Source organism: Phaseolus vulgaris, chromosome 5 (assembly GCF_000499845.2).
Source record: "Phaseolus vulgaris cultivar G19833 chromosome 5, P. vulgaris v2.0, whole genome shotgun sequence".
Taxonomy (NCBI): domain Eukaryota; kingdom Viridiplantae; phylum Streptophyta; class Magnoliopsida; order Fabales; family Fabaceae; genus Phaseolus; species Phaseolus vulgaris.
Window position 1 is genome coordinate 3,023,989 of NC_023755.2, and position 23,072 is coordinate 3,047,060.

At 32.2% G+C, this 23,072-nt stretch overlaps 3 protein-coding genes across 5 annotated transcripts; 2 read left to right on the top strand and 1 right to left on the bottom strand.

Annotated features, from left to right (window-relative positions):
- Nucleotides 1–1,560: 1,560 nt before the first annotated feature.
- Nucleotides 1,561–14,227, bottom strand: LOC137834845 (crossover junction endonuclease MUS81). Of its 2 annotated transcripts, XM_068643065.1 has the most exons (15): nt 13,883–14,227; nt 13,135–13,214; nt 12,943–13,021; nt 12,722–12,808; nt 12,493–12,618; nt 11,770–11,992; nt 10,275–10,428; nt 10,038–10,156; nt 8,343–8,491; nt 7,991–8,048; nt 4,650–4,808; nt 4,078–4,157; nt 3,151–3,388; nt 2,575–2,661; nt 1,561–1,843 (listed from the first exon to the last, which is right to left on the bottom strand). In XM_068643065.1, exons 1-15 carry the CDS (start codon nt 14,074–14,076, stop codon nt 1,739–1,741), a joined length of 1,938 nt encoding a protein of 645 aa, XP_068499166.1. In that variant the 5' UTR covers nt 14,077–14,227; the 3' UTR covers nt 1,561–1,738. The 2 variants fall into 2 exon arrangements, with proteins under 2 accessions (XP_068499166.1, XP_068499167.1); XM_068643066.1 differs by lacking the exon at nt 4,650–4,808.
- Nucleotides 14,228–15,350: 1,123 nt separating this feature from the next.
- LOC137834846 (uncharacterized) lies at nt 15,351–17,244 on the top strand. The gene is made up of 3 exons (XM_068643067.1): nt 15,351–15,736; nt 15,953–16,104; nt 16,998–17,244. Exons 1-2 carry the CDS (start codon nt 15,412–15,414, stop codon nt 16,081–16,083), a joined length of 456 nt encoding a protein of 151 aa, XP_068499168.1. The 5' UTR covers nt 15,351–15,411; the 3' UTR covers nt 16,084–16,104; nt 16,998–17,244.
- A 3,269-nt stretch (nt 17,245–20,513) lies between these two features.
- On the top strand, nt 20,514–22,926 carry LOC137834847 (protein EARLY RESPONSIVE TO DEHYDRATION 15-like). 2 transcript variants are annotated; one of them, XM_068643069.1, is made up of 4 exons: nt 20,663–20,809; nt 21,787–22,158; nt 22,523–22,688; nt 22,829–22,926. In XM_068643069.1, the coding sequence occupies exons 2-3, from the start codon at nt 21,804–21,806 to the stop codon at nt 22,672–22,674; spliced, it is 507 nt and encodes a 168-aa protein (XP_068499170.1). In that variant the 5' UTR covers nt 20,663–20,809; nt 21,787–21,803; the 3' UTR covers nt 22,675–22,688; nt 22,829–22,926. The 2 variants fall into 2 exon arrangements, with proteins under 2 accessions (XP_068499169.1, XP_068499170.1); XM_068643068.1 differs by having other exon boundaries at nt 20,514–20,809; nt 22,523–22,926.
- Nucleotides 22,927–23,072: the final 146 nt, after the last annotated feature.

The window sequence follows — 23,072 nt, forward strand, 5'->3', positions numbered from 1 at the left end:
AGTTTAGTGATGTCTAGAATACATAATACTGATTATCGGGTAGAATAATTTGTTTACAATATATAAATTCTAAAATTTAAAATCTAACGTTTTCATGAAAAGTAACATTTAGCAACATAATATTTTGTGTTAGTTTTCGTTCTGTTTCTTAAAAATAATATTTCATTACTATCTCCTTTGACTCTCATAATGAAAATATTTTAATTTATATTAACTATTATGTTTTCATAACTTCCTCAATCTCAATAAATTTATATTATAGTTATTTTAAATTGAAAATCAAAATCTGTGTAGCATGCATGGTTTTTCATAAATTATAATTGAAATTAAAATAAAAATATTGTAAAAATACTTTATTAATGCTTAGATATTTAGGAAATTAAAAAATTAAATAAACATTACATGAAAATTATAAACATACTTCAAACAAATATTTTAAGTTACTAAAACTAGGTATTAGAAAACTTAAAATAAGTCAAATGTTACTCTCTAATAAAATATGTTTAATACAAGTCTTTATCTTATTTTATATTCTTCAAAGAGAGATATTTAGACAAACCATATTTTGAAATAAATTAGGTAAAGTTATTTGATATAGTTGTGTTAGTGATTTCTTATTACATGTTATATTTAGTATAATTTAATGATAATTTATCTGATTTTTATGTATTTTTATATTATGACTATGGTTGGTATATGAATCTAGAAGGCAATTATGGAAAGAGAATAAAGAGCTTCTCATAAGTAAATATGTAGATAGTTTAATACTTGTAACTTTTTCGAAAAATTTTAATTATGTAAATCTTATGTAGATATTTGTAATACTTATGATTTTTTTAAAAAAACTTTAATTATGTAAATTTTGTTGAATAAATATAGTAAGAAACTGTGTACATACATGTATGTAATTATATTTTATTGTATAATTAATTAGGGAATTACATGTCCAATATTCAGATGGTTAATAGTTAAATTCATGTTATGTATTCATCCAAAAGAAATATGGTTTATCCTTTGGTTAGGACTATTAGGATAATTTATCATCACTTAGCAAAATATTAGCATAAACAAAGAGACTTTTTTTAATGATTAATTCTTTAATCTTTAAAATGAGTTTTTTTATAGTCCCTAAAATAAAAATGTATTTTAGTCTTCCAGAATCGTCTAATTATATTTTTTTCAGTGACACAAGCTAGTTGGTAAGTTGAAGACGTGAAGACGAAAACAAACAAAAAATTGAGGACTGAGAATAAATATTTTAATAATTCAATTGAAAATATTATAATGATAACTTAAATAAGTCAATATTTAATTTCAAATGTTTATGTTTTTTCGTTTTTCTTTTATACCCAGATTCATTCAGCTTCTTTAAATGGTTAGATGAAGTTCATGCTAATTTGTATGCAGCAGAAACAAGTTGTGTGAATAGTGAATATCACAGGAATTAACATGAATTCTATAAGTCACCACCAAGCTTAATGTCATCAATGTTCATCATTTTGAAGGACTAAAAATATATATTCAATCTATAATCTTAATCATAGTTATGTGATAACAAAATTCATAAACTCCTATGCAATATATATAGGGTCTATTTTCTTTACAAAATATACAAATTGCTGGCAAACTGAACCTGGGTTGCAGTGCCAACAAGATGGAGTACAAAAAATATGGTATTCAACTTTTCTTAGTTGATTGACATCCAAAAATCCAACTTCAAGGGGGAATGTAATGCAAGTTAGCTACCCCAAACGAACTGAAAAATGTTCCTACTGGCAACTGCATTGATCACATTGCTACTCTGTGTTCGAAGCATTTCCTCCTGAGCACGACCATCACCCTCCTAATCAAATCAAACAATTAGAACGGGTAAAATTAGAAGTGGAAGGGAGCAGAAGTTAGTGTCAGAGCAGCTAAAAATGAACTGAAAGAACACCATAACACACTCCTATCAGCGTATAAGAAATAGACCCAGATCCAGATCCATTATTCTGGAAATTTGCAGCTTTAAATCTCATCCATACTGAATGAGTACTGAATAGTGAATACTACTTGGAATCAAAATTCATTACTTTGTGTGGTACTTTGGATAAATGGAATTTCTCACCACTTATGCCAGTTTTTGTACAAACTAGTGAAACAAGAATGTTATTCAAATGCAGAAATTAAAGAAACAAATCAATCAACAAAACAAAGAGTACCAATTAAAAGTGCAATATTTAATTCAGTTCAAAAGCTACCCAAAGATCTTCCAAATCCTAGTTATAAAACCAAAAAGTTGGACATAAGTGGTTAATGTGTTGAACAAAAATTTAATTTTTCGGACTCTGCCCAAGTTCACTCTTTGGCGGAAGCATTCCGTGATTAGGTTTTACTTATCCCCTGATCAAGCCAGATTAGTTTAAAGTGAAACCTTGGAACACCGATGGAACACATCCATGGACCAGAAAATCCTAGTTATGAAACCCTCACTTCATACAAATTTTTTAGGGTAAACCATCCAGTCCAGTCTGAATCAAATTGTCATTTCTAAACAATTGACTTTCTAGAAGGAAGAAAGAAATGAGGACTCACAAGTAGTGAGTAAGCACGGGCAAGAGAAAAAAGTGTAGGGAACAGATCCAACACAGCCATGGCAACCTCCTCTGTAACCTGTGGGACCTGCATTTGCAAATTCCAAAATGTTTGAATAAAAACAAAGTAATTGAAGTAATTGTAGGATGAAAAGGTGTTAGAGTTAAGCATCCAATTTTACAAGTAATTGAAGTCCATTACGTAAAACAAAGGTTCAAGAACAACAAACATGTTGCTCAATGAAATTGCACAAGACCAAAAACAACCTTGTCATCCAGCCAGTTCTTGATCATATTTCAATACACCATCAAAGTAGATTTGAGGATCCACCCAAAAAATAATACAATTTCTCCAAGTACTAATGAGCAATGATCCAAAACTAAGAACGTAATTTAAGCTGTCCTTTCAGAAAATTGCCAGTAAATAGCATTTGAAAGAAAAATTACACCCGAAGGTGTAGATGTGTTCTTACTTGCAAATTAAAGAGGTACTCAAGGTCAATGGATTCAGTTTAGTTAGACAAACTAAACAATCAATAGAAAAACAGTTCAAATTAAATTTTCAAATTGCTAGTACCTGCATCAGCTGGATGGCAAATACATCACTAACTGTTGTTTTCTCAAGGTCTTGACACCTTTTGATAAATTCACCAAAAGGAGGACATGTCCCAGAGCATTTAACATTGTCTACAAGAATTTCTGTCTTGTAATATTGAGAAATTGCTTGGGTAAGATAACCATACTTCTTTAGAGTGTCCCCTAAGCCAGTTGTTCTCTGTACATCAAATCCCTCCAGAATCTCTGTTGTAAAACAACTGTAGAAGGTAGGATTACAAAGTCTGAAAGGGGCTAATTTTGACGTGAACAGAAATTGTGAATGCTTTAGAGCTTTAAAGATATAGGCAAACAATTTGATTAAGCGTCACTCGAGAAATCTAGCAACCCCTTCCCATCACACTGCTACATAAACCTCATGAAATGGCATCACCACAACAAAACATAAGAACTCTACCCACCACATCACCAAATAAACAAAAAAGTCAATGGAAAATTTCAGCAATAGAGGGTTGCTCACTCGCTTGCACAAAGCAAAACGTCAAAAATGATACTTTCCCTTATCAACGATAAAAACTACAAAGAAACAAATGAACAATGTAGTACTCAGAAATAGATAATTTACAGTCAAGATATCATAAAGAACAGTATACAACAACTAGTGTGATTATTAAAGATAAAAAAAACACAGTTTCATTTGATGAACCCCATTCAACCTAGACGCAGATGTACTTTAGGGAGTGTTTGGTTTGAGAAAATATTTCATTGTCACTTCCTGTTTTTACTAATAAATTACAAAACAAAATGTTATCACAAAACCAAACATTAGCATTTTCATAACAGTCAACATTGATGGTAATAATGTTGCACATCAGCCTGAATTTGGTTTCTTCAATTTCCCCGGCAATGGCCAGCAGCACAATGAATTTAATGAAAAAAAATTACATACGCAGTTTTTATGCTCTCAGCAGCTTCGGAAGAGTTTGGGTCACCCTCCACAAGATATATCAGCTTCTTCAACCCACACCTCTAGAAAGTGCAATTGAAACAGAAATGAGAGATGAGGAGGCTATGTCAGTATGGCATGCTTCTAAAATTATACAGCTGAATAAAATGAGAATAACATGAACATATTCCAAGCAGCACTGCATAGATCAAACAATATGTAATTTCTTCATAGCAATAATGTGCCACATTCTTCACCAGAGATATCAAATAACAAAATATAAAAGGAAATGGTATAACACAACTAAAGTTTCAACTGCTGTAATTATTCAGTAGCACTGATGTGATTCCTCCACATCATGTCAAAGAATATAATGTATTTGGATGATATTTCTACCCAAATTCTATAACCAAACATCCATTACAATATGCTTGCCGACACAATATTCTTTAAAATAGGAAAAGAAACCAACAGACGTAGAACCATTAGTATGTGACCACAATATGCTTGCCATCACAAGTTCAAACAATTTTAAATTGACAAGAAACAATTTTAAAAAATTAAGGAATAATTACCCGAAGCCTTAACTTTTGATCCTTATAGCGGTTATCCCGGATGGAACTGCGTAGATCATCAATTTTCTTCCTCTCAACAATAAAATCCAACACATATTCACTGTCAAGAGTTCTATGACGTGCTATCCAAATCCCATCTCCAACTGGCAATCGTCGAACCTATATATGAACCAAATTCTAGATGATTTTCGCCATCTTCTAAATAGCATGTCTAAATGCATCTTTCATCCAATCTACCCAGGTATGACTAACTAATATCAAATCTAATTTGTTTTAAAAGCAATGCTATCCAAAAACCTTAACAGAAAATTAAAACAGAGATAACGTGCTCAAATTCAAGAACAGTTTTGTTGCAACCTCCTGGCTGTTTCTTTTTTGAAGCAAGTAATATAATATGCCAAAGGTAAATTCCCAAAACGAAATACATAATGATACGTAATGCTGGCTGTCAATGTTAGACATGAGGCAATCCCAATAATTAATGAGGAGAACAAGGTTTGGAGGTTTTATTGTTAGGAGGAATAGGCAGTAATAATAGGTGGTTAGTATGTTATGAGTAAGTTAGAGGGGTTTTCATTAGGAGCTTAATACATCAGTGTTACGAAGTGGACTTTAAACCTAACTCAACCCCATAAAACCGACTCATAGAGTTGAGGTTTGCACCCACTTATATACCATGAAAGGCTCTAATCTCTAGTCGATGTGGGATCTCCAACCCACTTATATACAATGAAAGGCTCTAATCTCTAGTCGATGTGGGATCTCCAACCCACTTATATACAATGAAAGGCTCTAATCTCTAGTCGATGTGGGATCTCCAACAATCAGTTACAATTGGTTTAAGGCCATTTAGATAAACTTCTTCCTACACACTCAATAGAGAGAGAAAATAATAAGTAAAATGAACTTCCGCACTTAACTCTTTAAAAAGCTCTCTCAACTAACATTTCCTGACCTTAAAGTGCATAAGTTGATTTTAGCTTATAGGAGGAACTCAATTCATTTTACTTTCTTATTTTTTTTCTCATAAGTATTTATGGAGAACTTTATCAAAACAAAGACCTAATATGTAGTTAATGATAAACTAATAAAAATTCAACACTGAACATTAGAAATATTATACAACAGCAAATGATAAACTAACAAAGGCTAGGATAGACGTTTATAATAGGCTGAATGTTGGTATGATAGGCATTGTCATAGTGCAGCAAATTACTGTACTTTTTAGTTAGTGTATGGTAGACCACCTCCATCAATTTTGCGACCTTGGTAGCTTTGGTGGATAGCAATGATGCTCTGGGAAAGCTGAGGTTTCATTAGAATAGGAGCTCAATATGTTAGGAAAGATTTGATATAAAATATATGTGTGTAAATGGTCTGCAGGTTTATTATAGGAAAAGGAAAGGGTCAAAAGTGTATCTGGTTAGTTGGTTCTGTTATTTTTTTCTGTTATCTGGTTTACTGTAATTCCTATAAATAGGTTGTGTAAAATATAGGTTTTGTGTAAAGGGGGAATGTTTTGAATTGTGTTTACTGGTCATATTCCATCGTAAAAAAGAGAGAGCGCTTTTGGAAGTATACTTGAATACCTTGGAGCTAAGGTGATTCTTTTAGCAATAAACAAGCATATTCATAATTTCTTTTCTATTAAGAAGTGGACTTTAAGTCTAACTCAACCTCATAAAACCGGCTTCTGAGATGAAATTTGCACCCACTTATATACAATTAAATGCTCTAATCTCTAGTCGATGTGGGATCTCTAACACACCTCCTTCACGCCGAGAGTGACAGCTCGTGCGTGGGATAACATATTATAGGTGAAACGACTCGATAGTGGGTGGCCTAATAAGCCCAATAAACACTCACTAGGATAAACTTGAAAATGGCTCTGATACCATATTAAAATAAAAGAAAGAATAGGGTAAATTCATTGTGTATATTGAACACATAGGGTTATGTTTATATAGGAAAATAAACATATGGGTTGAGCCCATTACATAAATATAAATATCTCACAATATCTATAATATCTATAATATCTCAATATATAATAATATCTAATTATATCTAACAATATCTAACATTTTCCTTGTCTGGGTGTTAATTTTTTGGGAATAGAAACTATTATCAATATTCCAAGAAAAAGGAACCTAACATGAACCTATATGGTTCTCTATGCTAATAGCCACTTCCAATATTCAGCAATGAGATTTGTTTATTTGAAAATAAGAAGGTTCTATGCCTTCTCCAACACCCTAAGCTAGTTGCTGGCTATGATATTTGGTGATCAAACAGATTGGTTCTAGGCATTTTAACTCCAGCTCCCTCTCATGCTCAGATAATCCTGTTTTTAAAGCATATCTTAACAACTTGAGAAGACAGCAGGAAATTATCATGTGGAGACTGACCTTCCCATGGACTAGCAGGTGGACGCAATTATCTATTCTCCTCTTACGGATCAATCAATTATGGAGAAGGGAGTGCAGGTGGTATAGGTTCTTATTCAGCAGCAAGACCAGATTGCAGAAGCCACTTCGGAGGATTTTTAACTGCTTATAGTCAGTCACCTGACATCAACCTTGAGGACAAGTTTAATTATTCGGTAGATGGTTGTCAGACAAGAGCACATGTCAATAATTAATGAAGAGAATAAAGTCAGCGCAAGTGGGATTATTCTAGGAGGATAAACAATGGTAGGTGGTTAGTAAATTATGAGTAAGTTACAGGGGGTTTTATTAGAAGATTAATAAATAATTTACAGTTGGTTCTATTTGGAGCTAATATGGGGTTAATGAATCAGTTAAAAGAGATTGCATTTGGAGTTAAATATGGGAAATTGTAAAGGCTTTTTGGAGAAAATAATACCAACAAATTTGTCCCAGTGATAAGGGAACGTCCCTTGTAAGAGGATTATGCCCCTTGAGTTCCTTTTCTGTTCATATTATGAAAGCACCCTTCCTTTCTCATTTCTCTCCCCATATTTTGTTTTGTTTCCTATTATTCTATTTCCTCAAACTGAAAACCAGTTACTGAATAATATACAAGGGGGTATATCACTAGGAAAAGCATCAAACAAGTATCACATTCCCTAAACCAAGAAAGAGACCATCGTTGACTAAATAGGCATCTGACTCTGAAGTCAAGTTCATGTTCATATTAAAGCAATAATAGACTTATATATGCAAGACCTACGCATGATAGTGATATCTCCCCAAGTGATCACATTGGTCACTGTTAGTTTCCATAATAAATATTAGTGTCAACATGCAGTAAACAATACGTACACAAGAGCAATAGGATGTATGGAAACTACATGTAGATAGTTAAGACATCAAACTCACTTCTATTTTAATTTTGAATTGGTTGCAGATATTCTCAATAATTTTCCTGGATCTTGATCTGAAACAAGAAAATATAAAATTCATTCGGGTTATTAGCAGCAAGCCACACAATACACCAGAGTGATGTAAATAAAAATTAACTGTACATCAAGACATTAAATGATTGCAAAGGTTAAAAAAATAGCCTATGATATGTCACTAAATGGCAACTCAATGAGTTACGCTATGGCAGCTCCATAGGCCACAGTAGCATGCTTATATGGCAGAATTTTGGCCTTCTACCATTGATAATGCTATACAAATCATATAATGTCCTGAGTGAAAATAATAACGTAGTATTCATGCAACTAACCCTTGTGTGGCAAATTGCTCCCGATCATCCAATATTAAAATTATGTCATAAGCATCCTCAAATCTCTCCCCAAAGCTCAATGGTGGCACATTTAAAATGTTAATCTTTGATACAAGCTCATCTTTGTTAGGATTTTGCATGGGGTGGTCCTAAGATGTTCATCAAGTACTAATATCAAAATTTGTTTCAAAAACTATAAACAACTTCACATGAATGCATAAGCAAAAATTTAGATAAATGGATGAAAATAGAAAAACAAATTAGGGCCAAATCCATTTACTTCTTTATTTAATTTGCACTTTCCGCCCTAATAAAAGTTAAGCACATTCAACCCTAATTTAGTACAACTCAATTTCATCTCTATTCCATCTAATTTAACGGTCTACATTGACATCTTAGTGATTTATACCAAACTCAACCCTACAAAATTGACTATCCTTTTAATAAGGTTTCAGAGCCTATCCTAGATTCATTAAAAAGTCACTCACCATGTTATCTATGCATCATGCCCAATAGTGTTGGACGTGAGGAGGGGTATTGGGAAAAACCCAAGTCCCACATTAACTAGTGATAGTGCTAAAATACAATATATAATTAAAGGCAATCTTCACCTTACAAATTGGTTTTGTAGTGTTGAGTTAGATCTAAATCACTTTGAAAGAATAATAAAATGCACACGCTACAAACATGAACATATGATTTTCGAAAGCAAAATCATCCTCTTGTACATACCTTATTTTCTTTAAGATTTACCATTCATATTTTAGTTTTGGCTCAAAATGAAAATTTTGACTCAAAATGCTTTTATTCATGCAATAATGAAGAAGACACAACCTAGTTTGGTAATGGATTCAAAAGCGTCATTACATGGGTCTGAGAAGGGAACCCATGCCATGAAGTTGACACAAGACTGTCTAGGTCTAGTCTTTCATGTCCATGAGAGTATCTAGCTCATCCAAAGAAGGTAGAGTAGGTAGATGCAGAAGCTTTGTTTGGTTCAGCAGAATGTGTGAGAACTTCCCTCCACATTTGACCTGGCTAAGTTGGCACTTTGGGAGAGTAAACAAGAATGGCTGTGAAGTTTTTGGCCAAAAAGAAAATCTCAAAATATGTAGAGTTTGGGGTTGGCTAGAAGAAAGGTGACAAGGGGATTTTTGGTAAGGGGGAGAGTAGGAAGGCCGCTAAGAAGTTTAAAACTGGAACATATAAGCATAAGAAAACAAACAGGTTTTGAACTAATAAAAATTGTGCTATTGAACTCATGTACACGAGTCCAAGGCTGGAAGAGGAATGGTACTGTCCACGTTGGCAACTATCATCATGCACAGGTGGTGACCATGATGTCTTAGAAAATTTTATTGAGAAATAAATAGAAGAAATTGGATGAGAAAAGGATACATAATGAGAGGAAAATTGTCTTAGAATATCAATTTCAAAATTTAAATTGGTTGTAACAGAGGAATCAAGAAAAAATGAACTGAGTTGTGTACTTACGTTCAACTAGGGTTTACTGTGCTTAGTTTGATCAATCAGGGCGAGCAGTACAACTGAATTTGTAATTCAAAACAAAAATAGTTCTCATCATTCTGAGAACCACTAATCATTATATTTACATGCATTAAGAATCTATTACTATGTTAGAAAGAGTGCACAATATTAAAAGTATATCAATTTAGTAAATAGATCAAACCATACAGATGAAGAGCAAGCCCTCAAGGGGAAAGGAGGAATATCACGAGAAAAAATGTTTGTCACATGTCCATCGCAAGATGAGCGCACAGCTCTGCTCACTTCTCCAGTGAGATCTCTGGACCCTGATAATTTATGAAATGATTAATAGAGATGAAAGTTTGCTCAGTGTCATTATGAAAATCTGAGACAGAAAAAGAAAAAATAGTATATGCACTAATCAAGGAACAATTATTAACATACTTAAAGATTCTGGTTGTGAACCATAGATTTGTTGCTCTCGAAGATGACATAAAACAGCTGGCCACAGAGATGAGACATCTTTATTTGGATGAATTCTGGAAACTTCAGTGAAAGCACTAATAATGTGTTCCTTGGAGTAACCCAATTGAGTAAACTTCAAAAGAAGAAATTTTAATCAGCAAAGAAAAAAGTACATTTCAATTATCAGGCAAAGCAAAATCATCTGCAGGTGAACTAACAAGAGAATAAGAAGAGAAACAGATAAGGATATTTTTATTACATTAAATTCATGAACCTCCTTTGAATAAAAAGGGGGTAACCTATGAAGCACAAACACAAACACGGGACTCATAACAGTAAATTATAATATGTAGGACACAGTATACAAGAAATAACATATCATATATAGAAACTACAATAGTTTAAAATATCTTGAGATATGCTTGGTGTCAATCCTTGCAATTTTGTATTGATTATCACTTCTGTTGATATTTTCCAAATAACTCATTAGATGAACTTATTATTGAAGAGGTGGGTAACCATGTACAACACAAAGTAAAAGGGGTTTTTGAAGCCCATATCATGGTAGCATTGCTATAGCACACAGAAAGCGTCTAACACAATGACCAATATTGAAAACTTTTGTAAGGGCACATTTGAGAAGGGAGATGTTATAGCGGAGGGACAATACAGTAAAAATAAAAGAAAGGAGTCAGTTAGAGAAAGGGGACATATCACATGATCCGATAGAGAAGGGAGTGCATAGAGGTGAGAGAAAGATAATCCACAATAGGCAATTGGGGAATTACATGACGAAGGGATGATATATGTGAGGGGAGGGAGAGAGAAAAAGGGAGGTTGTTAGTGTGGAAGATATATGTGAGGGGAGGGAGAGAGAAAAAGGGAGGTTGTTAGTGTGGAATATCTTCTCTCGCCGAAATTCTCTGTTTCTTGCTATCATTCTGAAATTTCTACTTTTCTGTTATTGTACTCTGTCTTGCAGTGCAGGAGAGCATGATTTCTTTCCTTGTAAACACTAGTAAATAATACGAGTAAAGAGTTTTCTTCCTTCCTTTTGCTACTCTATTTTTTTATCCCTTCCAACTTCTCCACTATAGCACATAAAAAGCGTCTAACTTTTCTATCTAAAGGGAACATTTACAACAAGCTTGAAGCTCTGGAAGCTTTAATCTTGAGAGGAAGTACTGTAATATAATGTCTAATCATATCTTAGATTTTACTGTATGATTAGTTTTCCTATTCATCTTTTTCTTCATTATATCGTTGGACTGGTGACAATATTTTCTTATCATATCATGCCAATGGTGTTATGAGATCCACATAGCTGTATAGTAGGATGAAGCTTCCTTGAGTTAGGATTATGATTTTTATAAAATTTATAAATAAGGGTTAGTGTTTTAGGTTTCATGAAGATATAGAACACATAATTTCTACAAAACAAAGTAACAATGAATTTAATTAAGAGGAAAAATACCCTCCCAAGGCAATCTAGAGGGACATCCATAGGCTTCTTTTGCTGGGTCAATGGTGACAACACTTCTGATTCCACATCACCATTGGGTTCCACATCCAATGAGTTTTGGTTATCCATATAAGAAGGAATTTCAACAGAAGTTGACTTATCTAGAGATTCTGCCATTCCAGATCTTGCGAGACAGTCACTAGCTGTTTCCTTGCCTTCTTGAGTTAGCATGTACCTGAACAAAACAGAATTCAACTATGGGGAATTTTCATTTGAACATGTCAATTTTCATGTTTCTTTTAAAAACCATATCCCAGAATTTAAATTTGTTTAAAAAGAACCGTTCTAACAAATTCTGGTTTTACAATTTAGCATCCACTAAATTAAATTTTAGATGTACATCAGCATTGCTAGGTAGATTAATCAATAGAACGCCTTAAATCACAAGCACAATGCTCAACAGTAAATGAATCACAAATAAAAATAATGCCTAAAAGGATTCCGTACGTTACTATATACATGGCTCAATTGCTAAAGCACATTCACAAGGAAAAATGAGTTCAAGCCTAACTCTAAATAGACACATAATTAGTTATAGGTTCACAGTAAGAAGGTTCTCCTAACAAGTGGATTTTAATATGTGAAAGATAATCCAAAAGGTTAAAAAAATATTTATATACAAACACTAGCAGTACATTGCGAAAAAAAATACATGTGCACAATGGAAACCCATACTTAGCAGGGCAGCTTGATTTTACAGCTAATCCCTTAGCTATCAAGGTCTTCATGCAATTCCATCCACTATACCAATCCCGTTGAGAACTTCCAAAATGTCCAGGTTTTCCTTTCCCTTTTTCTGGCCTGGTCATGAAGAATGTGCTTCATCAAAAGTTATATACATTTTCGTAGATACTTATCTACTTAAAAAACAAAGAAAACAGAAACATTAAATAATTATTCATACGCAATTGGCACTCGAGATAGCCCACTAGCTTCAGCAGCATCAATAAGCTCTTGCTTACGCATAAATTCATTTCCGTTTGAAGTTCCCCTATTAAAAAATGAGTGAAATCTCATAATCCAATCCAACAAGTTTTACCACGATAACTTCCAAACATATTTCACCCAGAAAAAAAAAAAAACATATACATTAGTAGCGCATGTGACTGTATCGTGTATGCATACCTGTAAAGGGTTATCAACAACGCATATGCGACAGAGTTCCTCTGAGGCACATAACGTTTGGTTCCTTTAGTTTTCTTTCCTATAAGATTGGAGAAAAAGGGAATAATTAGACAGAATTCTGCATAAAAAGAAAATATAAAAGTAAAGCCAATTGAAATAACAGAAAAGACAAATAAATAGCACCAGACATACCCTTTTTATTCAAATCTTCCGGTTCAGAACCAGTCCCAAAAAACCCTTGCATGAGCCTCAATATCATTTTCCCCACACCCCTTCCAGAAAACAGAAAAGAGCACCATCAGATCAGTACCCTAAGAAACTCAATTTAAACACCCTTCCTTCATCCTTAACAATCCTCGCTTCACAAACACATGAATACACACACAGAACCAATCACTAAAGACCCAATAACCCCTTTACAATAAAGTTCAAGCCTCCAAGGTCCACAACCAACCTATCAAATTTTGGATAATTTTCAAATTTTAAAACATAATTGGAGTTTTGTAATACACGACAACAAAATATCCTCAAACTTATAATTATAAATACAGTCTAAGACATGTTTCTACATATGATGTCAACTAAAACACCACAAACAACAACAACAACAACAAAAGTCTCATCCCACTAGTTAAGGTGAAGCACATGAATCACAATATACCATTTGTTTCAGCCAAAGACGAAATCTTCAAAGATATAAACATAACAACACAATGTGACAAAAATGCACAAATTATAAACTCCAAAACAAATACGTTGTTAGTCCAAGTTGAACTAAATTCGAATCCCTTAAGCAATGTCTTCAGTCGAACCTAGTGGACAGAAAGGAGGGAACCCAACTAAAAGTAAAGTAATTTGATTTTCATAATACGCATGTAATTATAATTCGTAAAAGTGTGGCATTTCTACAGTAAGATGGTGTGGGAGAAACAGAACGTACTTGACTTGAGAGAAATCCTTGATGGTTCGAATTGGGGTTTGGGAGCTACAGACATTGAAGTGGGCCTTGGAAAGGGTCATTTCGAAGTTATCAGAAATGCCTTTGGGTTGCTCCGCCATTTCCTGCCACTTGTTCCAAATGTACGCCGCCAGCTCTTGGTTCTCCGGGCACCGCACCTGAGTCCGATTCTCCATCGGGTTAGGGTTCGGTTCGTGTTGAAACGACGGTGCGAGTGGGAATGGTGGCTGTGGCGGGTTTCTGAATTGGGGTACCTGCTTTCAGTTGCACAACCATCACGCGCCAGGTTTCTGCGGTTCACTTTTCAAAATCGACGCTGCCCTCTTATGATGGGCTTGAGCTGGAATCATGGGCCCAAATCGATAAACAATTCGCAATTTCTTCCTGCACCATATATTTTTTATGTGCACCCAACACAACTTTTTAAACCAAACTTTGTCCTTGTTTTCTTTCTTTTGATAAAAGCTGCATAGGAGCTTGGAGTCCGTTTTAGCTGTAGAGGAGCTGGTGTTGGTGTGACGGTGGAGGAAATATTTCACTTTTAGTTGTGGTGCACATTGTTTTGAGGTAAGAAAGCACATTGTTTTGAGGTAAGTTTTTTCCGGAGAAGCCTGGATAGGCTTACAGATGCATAAATCCAAAAAACAATGTCAGTACCTCCAAATATAAAAATATAAAAAACCGTAAGCTAATTTCATTTTCAATTAAGGTTCTGAATACACGTGTCCAAAAGTAAAATATGAGTTCTAGATACGTATATTCGAAATTCGAAATGAGTATTTAAGTTCTAGATATAAATATCTGATTTTGGATTTTGGATTGCTACATCCAGAAGGTTTCTTGGCTGGTGGGTGTTGGGTGCACTTAAATGTAATCTAATTTTTATTTCATTAAAAGTATTATAGTAATTTCACTTGAAGATGTTGGTGTCTATAGGGAGATTTAGCCTAAACAATTTGGAGAAGTCCTTTCGCACCTCTATTATTTTTTCTGCACCTCATAGTTTCGGTGAAAAGTTTATTTTACCCTTAATGAAATAAAAAAAAAATGACCCCTAAATTTCTGTACTCCCGCATTAGAAAGTGGAAACAACTTTTAGTTTTTATAATTTAAAATAATTAAAATACAAATTTATATTTTAAATTATAAAATTATTATAAATAATTTAAATTTAAAATTCTTTATATTATTCGATTACATCCCTATCAAATCATGACTTTGTTTTGATTAATTTTTTTACAAATTTTACAATCAAAGATGTCCTATGATTGAAGAAGCTTAAAGTAATTGGTGCATAGAAAATGCAGTGAATAGTAAAACAGAGTAACCATTTCCCACAAGCAACAAAAACTAAGAACACACTATTTTGATGATCATAATCCAAATGCGTCCTTCTTTGAGTTTCTCAGTTTTTCTTGACCTCACACAACAATATAAAAGCCCTTCCAATGCCTATCCCTACCCACCCCAAATGAAACTCCTCCATTGCAGAAGAAAAAAACTGCAGAAAAATGGGAAGGATGATGGAAAGCAAGAACCTTGTGATTCTGGGCATGATGGGAGTTGTAGTGTTTTGTGGTGATGTTGTTGTAGGGGAGTGCCCTGGCATAGGGGACCTCATAACCCAATGTGGCATGTATGTTCAAAAGTCTGGCCCTCAGATGAATCCCTCACAAAAGTGCTGTGATGAGATCAACAGTGCTGATGCTTCATGTTTGTGTGAGCACTTCTGGAACACCACTCTTGCAAATGAGCTTATTGATGTAAATAAGGTTGTTCATGTTGCACACTCATGTGGAAGGCCACTACCCTCTGCAACCCCTTGTGGAGGAGGAGGTATATATATATATATTTAGATATAATGTGTATTTGGTTTATTGAACACCTGATTATTTTCATATAACTGATAATTAGAAAAGACACTCAATTAATATTAAGATCATTCTATAATTTTGGTATCTGTATCATAAACAGTAAATCTGAGATATTAAATTTGACTTTGAATTTGTTTACTTGATTAGATGATGATTTTGAATTTGTTTACTTGATTAGATGATGATGATGAACATAAAGTTGAAGTTAGGAACTCTGATATGAAGTATTCTGAAGTTCTACCAAAATCAGATTTGAAGACAGCTACTCCACCCATTAAATCTGGAATCAAACCATCTACTCAAGTTTAATCACATCAAAAACTCAATCAGGTACAATTTCTTTCCATAACATAATTTTAAAATGTGAAATTCTGATAATTATACAGATGTTTTGATATAAACATTGTTTAGATATAAATATATATAATAAAAAATAAATTTATAATTAAATTATATGAAAAATATTAAAAAAATAATATTGAAATTATAACGTAATTATATAAAAAAATATGAATTGTTAATGTTTTATTATTTTTAATATTAAACATTTGATTCCATTGATAAGTATAGATAAGTTCAAGTGAGCATGTAACACTAAAAAAATAAAAGGAAAAATTTAGAAGAACTAAAAAATCAAAATCTATTATTTTATAGAAACTATAAATATGCTCTTAACGAACAAAAATATATGATTTTAATTTATCTCAATTTTTTATATAGATATCTAATTAAGTTTTAAGTATTTTTTTTAAAAAAAAATCGTTTTATTAAATTTAAAATATATATCTTACTTTTGTTATGTTTCTTGTTGTTTAATTTTGCGTACCATGATTGTCATTCTCATTTTTAACCTTTTTTTTCTTTCAATCTCCTCTAATTTTTCAATCAACTCGTTCTTAAAAAAATAAATAAATAAACAAATTAATCAACGAGTTGAAAAAGTTGAAGAAGGAAAAAAGAAATTGATCAATGAGATATGAACAGAAACTAACAACCATATTATTCCATTGATGATAAATCAAATAATAGGATATTTAGATAAATAAAATCACATTTTAAGTGATCAATAAAACAAAAGTTCTTAGTAAAAAAATAATTAAAAGTAATCGAATTTGTACATTAGTTAAATTTTAATCAAGTCTAAATATAAAATATTTAAAATTTATTTGATTATGTGATGTTATCATCTTTGATAATTGATGTTCTCTTTATGTTTGTTGTAGAGGTGTTACCTTCCGATGTGATCCAATGGAGGAAACTATATCTTAACTCTAATAATCTTATATGGTTTAATTATTATAGAATAAGTTAAATACAACAATGATGTATGCATTTGGTCTTATGAACAATGGAAAAATGGTCATAACTATAACACTATGATTCTTCTTTTTCCTTTTACTTCACAAAACTATTCTATTAATAAAAGGTGAGTTTCAAAGAAAATAAAGAAATAGAACAAAAATAAATAAATGAGAGACTCTTATTATTATTTTTTTCTTATAAACAATGCCTAAAAGTATAAAATGAAAAATTAGCATTGATATTCGTATACAATACCTTTCACACAAAATTGGTTAATTATAGTAAAGAGAGTCAAAGAATATCTAAAAAAATGTTTAGTTGTATTTTTTTATCTTTGTATTTTATAAAATTTACATTTGGAAATTTACTTTTATACATAATTTTAATTATTATTAACTTAGCCCTTAATTTTTGTCTCGCACTTAATAAATGTAATATCAAGTTTCATAATTATACTTAAATGATAACTTTAAAAAAAACACCAAAGTAATGTTAGAGAGAAGCAAAATCAAAAGTTAAAAAAAAAAATTAAACAAAACTACAAGCTTGATACAATAATATAAAAATAGACAATGAAAGATGCTTTGTTGAATAATGGTGTTTGAATTGATTGTGCCCATATCATAAACTAAATATAGTGTGGTTTTCAATTTCAAACTATGAGCTCTTTTTTTAAAGGTTTGTGTAGGACAATGTCTTAGTCCTTTCTATTGCAATATCAAAAATGTTTTTTTTGAGGAAATTCATTAAGGAGTTTTGATTTTGATTCTGATAATTATTTTTTGTTCATTAAGGAAATTTTTCTTCTTATAATTCACATTGTAATTTAAAAAAAAAACATTTTAAATCAACTTAATTATTTTAAAAACTACTCTCTGACATTAGCATATTTTTTCTTTAAATTCATTTCATTAATGCTTTGACTTATGAATTTGGTTTCTATAGTGTTTTCACTCGACAACATTAAGATTTTTAGTGATTTACTTAATAAAATGGAAAAAATGAAAATCTTACTCATATGATTAACTTTTGTGTGATGAATAAATAGTTCTTGTATATACTTTTCATTTTCAAAACAATACAAGTTAGGAACTTGAGTAGTTTTTTTTTTTTTTACATAAGACACAAGGACATTTGAATTACTTGTGTTGTGTAATGTAATGTTTCTTTTATCTTAAATTTTATTATCCATATCTTTTATTGTATATGTTACACAAATTCATTTGGGGTGTTACATTATGGTATCAAACACATGTCTTTCCTTTCCATTATGGATAATGAGGTTTATTCTTCTCAATCATGTGTTTTCAACTTTGCATTAAATTATATATTTATATTGATAAACTCAACATGTGGAAGTATATGTTGAAAATTAAGACTTGGCATGATCGATGACAGGAAGCATCTTAGATGACCAATGTTATTAGGAAGCAAACAACAACAAATTTAATGGTCTTTCTTAGAAAAAATAAAAATATATAGGGAATAGTTAGACCACTACCTCTCGATATGAGGGTGTTGGTACTAGATTTTTAAAAATTGAGAAATGAATCTCCACCACAATTCAATGGAAAATACAACCCTGCAACAACTAAAGTCATAAGGCATGGAAGACATATTTGAGGCATTTCCTGGTACAAAAGAGAATAAAAGGAAAGCTAAGACTTGGTGGAAAGGAGAGAATGCATGGTATACTTGGAACTCCTACAACTTGGGAGAATTTAAAAATCTTTTGTTGGTTAAGCATTTTTCCTTAAGTTTGATAAACTTAAAGTAAATTGAATATCTTCAACTATAGCAGTGAGCAATGTCATATTACACGTGGTATGTCACATCATCAACACTTAATGTTGTTTAAGCCAATTTAATAAAATGGATCGAATTACATCATTTAAAAAAAATCGTGAGACCAAAGTGAATTTTATAAAAACCAGTATACCAAAGTGATTATCGCCCCTTAATGTAGGGACCAGAAAAGTAATTAAACAAAAAAGCTTAATAATGTTGATTAATGTCAAACAAAGTCAGTAAGCACAACTTCTTTAGTCTTCTTCATTGAACCAATGTCATATTGTGCTATAACAACTTTTTTGTAAAAATGTTTGTATTGAATAAAGTCATATTTAAAAATGACAACTTCTTAAAATTGAAGTATACTATATATTTTTTTTTTCAAATATATTCATTATAATAATTTTGATGTAAAATTTCATCATTCTACTAAAATTCCACACACATGTGTGTATAATATGTTAAAGAATCAAACAATCCAATCTCATAAAAAAATATAAAAATAATCAAATCTCATTCTTCTTATTAATTCGTCTAGTACAATTTATTAGATGTATGCCAATATACTAGATGGTTTAGTAAAAATAAGTGAGATCATCTAACATTTGAGGACATTTAGAATGTTTAGTCTTAAGTTCACTTAGACCATCTAACCATCTAACGTGTTCCATCTAGATCATCTAGTGCGTTATAATCTAGTGTGTTATAATTAGACCGTTTAATGTGAGAACGCTACGAATGGCTAGTCTTAAATTTGCTTAGTCCATTGTTTTGTTTAAAATATCTAGATTTGTTTGTTTTGTGTTTGTGCAGCTTAAGTTACTATTCATTTTCTATATAAAAAAACTAGAGTATTTCCTTAATGCATTCATTTTTCTTATTGTACACTGTTTTCTAGATAATATTTTTTCTTCAAGTTCTCATAAATCTATCTTGCGTTTAGACAGTCTGCTAAACAAAATTTGTGTCTAAACCTTAAATTCATTTAGATAATCCATTAGACTAAACTTTAAACCTCTAATTTAACACAAATAACCATAAAATAGATATTTTATTTGTACCTCAACTTCACAGACTCATAATTCATCACATCCTAATTGAACTTCATTTAAATTAAATTAAATTAAAGTCTTAAACAAGTCTAGTATAAAAATAATTCACGGAAATTGTCATACTCTTAACTACTTCACCTTAAATAAATATTTTTTTTAAATATTAGTGATTAACTTTAACCAATATAAATGAATACGACTTCTTCATTAAATCAAAGTTATATTATATCCTAGCAATTTTTGTAAATTTTTTATACTAAACTAAAATCATATTTAAAAACAACTTCTTTGACGCAAATAGGATATATCCATTTTCTTATTATTTTTTTTTCAAATTGATCTCTTCTAATAAAATAATACAAGATTACATCACTTTATTAAATTTTCATACATGTATATATAATGTTAAAGAATAAAAAAAAATCTCATAAAAAATATATAAGTAATGAAACCCCAAATTCAAGTTCCAAGATCTAATATTGTAAACTGACACACTGCGTTTATTTCAAAATATTGGTTACAGTACAACCGCCCACAGCTAACTTTTTCCAAAGCAACCCTTATCTTGTCATAGCCTCGAAGGTTTCTACTCATAATTGAACCTTATCTGAAAATATCTGTTCCACCTGTTTCTTTTTCGACCGTCCGATCAGCCCTTTCTCTCTCCACCGTTGATCACTCTGCCGCTTTCATGGCACGTGTCGACTCCACTCGATAAAACACTCGTTCCTAACCGTAGCTTCGGGAGTTCCGAAGCTCGAGGCTGCTGTCCCTTTCCCTTTATCACCTTTTTTTCCCCTGTCGTTATTTATCTTCCTCTGTGTCTTTTGCTCACTCACTCTGCAATTGTGATCTCTCTTCGCAAATCAACAACGTTAGTGTTGTGTTGGGTAGGTACCCTGAAACTAGCTGACCATGGAGCGTTATGTTTTCTTCATATGTTTGTGTTCACACTCGATGGGTGCAATTTTCTCGTTCAATTTTCAACCGTGATCCATTTTTTTGTTGATATAAGCTTCAGGACTTAGATTAGATCGTGCTTTTTGTACCGATAGTTGTGTAAAGATTGCATTTTTTTTTTCTTTCTGGCTCTTATTCTGATTTAGTGAGTCCACTCTGCACCGACCCTTTCCTTCAAGTGAATGAACCCTTTTTGTAGATTTTTCTCTCTCTTTTAATTCTTTACAGTGATCTTGTTGTACATAGCAAATTTCGTGTGGGTATGTGTGCGGACAGTACTTAAAGATTGGATTTTTATTGTTGTTTTTACTTTATTCCTCACTGGGCTTGATCTTGTAAGTGATCGCTGTCTATGTTGTTTTGGTTTTCTTGATTTCTGGTTTGATTAGATATATGGTGTTATGGGTTTGATTTTCTTGTTATGGTTGAATGTTAAATCAGGAAGGTTGGTGCTATTTACAAACCATGAGTGGATCATGTTTTTTAGCTCAATTGAATGAGTCTCTTACAGTGGGTGTTCACTGGGTTGATTTGATTCTGCGATCTGTTTGTTATTCTATTTTCTTGTATAAATTCCTAAAACTATAGATCTTCCATGCACTACCTTGGTTTTAGGAATCGAACTAAAGGGGAAAGATTTTTCCTTTTTCTTTTCTTTTAAGTGAAACTGCATTGGTATATATAAATTCTCCATCACTTTCTGTTGTGATTGGGCCTTATTGCTTGGACCATTTTTGAAAAGAAATTCTATTCATAAAAAATATTAAGTTTTATTGATAGGATATGGTTAGTCTCAAATGGTGTCATTGAAATGTTGAGTAGTGTTGAATATTAAAAATAAATTGTATTTTTCTAGTTCATGAATGACATCATGTAAATTGATATTTTGATGTGATGTACCGTGTAGATTGACTTCAAGGTGTGATGGCATTGGTCTCTGGAAGAAGTTCTGCTCTGAACCCAAATGCACCTCTGTTCATACCGGCTTCTCTTCGTCAGGTTGAGGATTTTTCACCTCAATGGTGGGATCTTGTCAAATCTTCAACATGGTTTCGTGATTATTGGTTGAGTCAGCATAAGGAGGAAGAGTTTGAAGAAGTGGCTAATGACTCTACTAATGATGATGATATGGAGAATATGCTCTCAGAAACTTTTGATCTTGGCATGGAAGAAGACTTCGATATTCTAGAAAACGAGTTTGAGCAGTTGGTGTTGTCCTCTTTATCTCAAGATCATCCTGTTCAGGATAATCCTAATGATGGCAAAGTGGCTACTCATGGTAAGCATGGAAGCTAAACAGATAACTGATCTGTGACTGTTTATTGAAAATCTTTTAACATTTTCTTATTTGCTGGTCTACTTACATGACTTCCTTTTGGTTTCAAATGCTATTTTATTTGTTTCTTTCAATTATACCATGTTTTCTGGTCTTATTGAGTGTCTTTCACTAGTTTATAAGTTTGTGGTGAGTAATATTATTCATGTGTGATGCCTATTCTTTATGTTGGTGGAATCATTCATGTCAGTATTTGAATTACTTACAACATGAACTACTCTTTCCTTTTGAATGTTACATCTTTCACTTGGTTGTTAGAATGAGATAGAGTAACTACAATGTCTGAGTTAATTTGTTTCTTAATCAGATCTTAACAAGGATGTTAAAGCTATTCTGATTAACATGGCACCAAAATCACCAAAGGTGTTGTCACCATCAGGGCTTGCAAAGCATCTTGAGAAGCCAGCACAGCATGTGAATGTCAAGGGTGTTTCTCACCGAATTCACCAACCTCGTTGAGGAAACATTTGAAGGTGATAGCTTGCTAGAGCTAGTGTTAGTCACTATAGCATGTGATCTCTGCTGAAATAATTTTTGTATATAGAGGGTGCTGTGTCTTTGTATTTTCCTGTTTCATGGTGTTGTATATTTGATGGAGCCCTCGGAACTGTAGGTAGGTGAGACTTTAATTCTGACCAGCCAAAATCGGGGAATGTCTATGGTTGATGAAACTTCATATGATTTTCAATAAATCTTTCATATGATGAAGAATCGTGTGCTGATGTTTGAGGTGTCCTAGGTTCAATGTTCCAGTTGCAGTGTACTTATCAGCCTTATGATTTGCAATTTATTAAGGAAAGAAAAATGAGAAGGAAAAAGAAAAGGAAAAGAGAAATTTTTATACTGTCTGGTTGTGC

Coding starts and splice junctions, on each gene's coding strand:
- LOC137834845 (XM_068643065.1), bottom strand. CDS start 14,076: ATGGAGAATCGGACTCAGGTGCGGTGCCCGGAGAACCAAGAGCTGGCG. Junction 12,809..12,942: donor TTGTTGATAACCCTTTACAG/GTATGCATACAC, acceptor ATTTTTTAATAG/GGGAACTTCAAACGGAAATG. Junction 2,662..3,150: donor TTGCCATCCAGCTGATGCAG/GTACTAGCAATT, acceptor TTGCAAATGCAG/GTCCCACAGGTTACAGAGGA.
- LOC137834846 (XM_068643067.1), top strand. CDS start 15,412: ATGGGAAGGATGATGGAAAGCAAGAACCTTGTGATTCTGGGCATGATG. Junction 15,737..15,952: donor AACCCCTTGTGGAGGAGGAG/GTATATATATAT, acceptor TTACTTGATTAG/ATGATGATGATGAACATAAA.
- LOC137834847 (XM_068643068.1), top strand. CDS start 21,804: ATGGCATTGGTCTCTGGAAGAAGTTCTGCTCTGAACCCAAATGCACCT. Junction 22,159..22,522: donor TGGCAAAGTGGCTACTCATG/GTAAGCATGGAA, acceptor TTTCTTAATCAG/ATCTTAACAAGGATGTTAAA.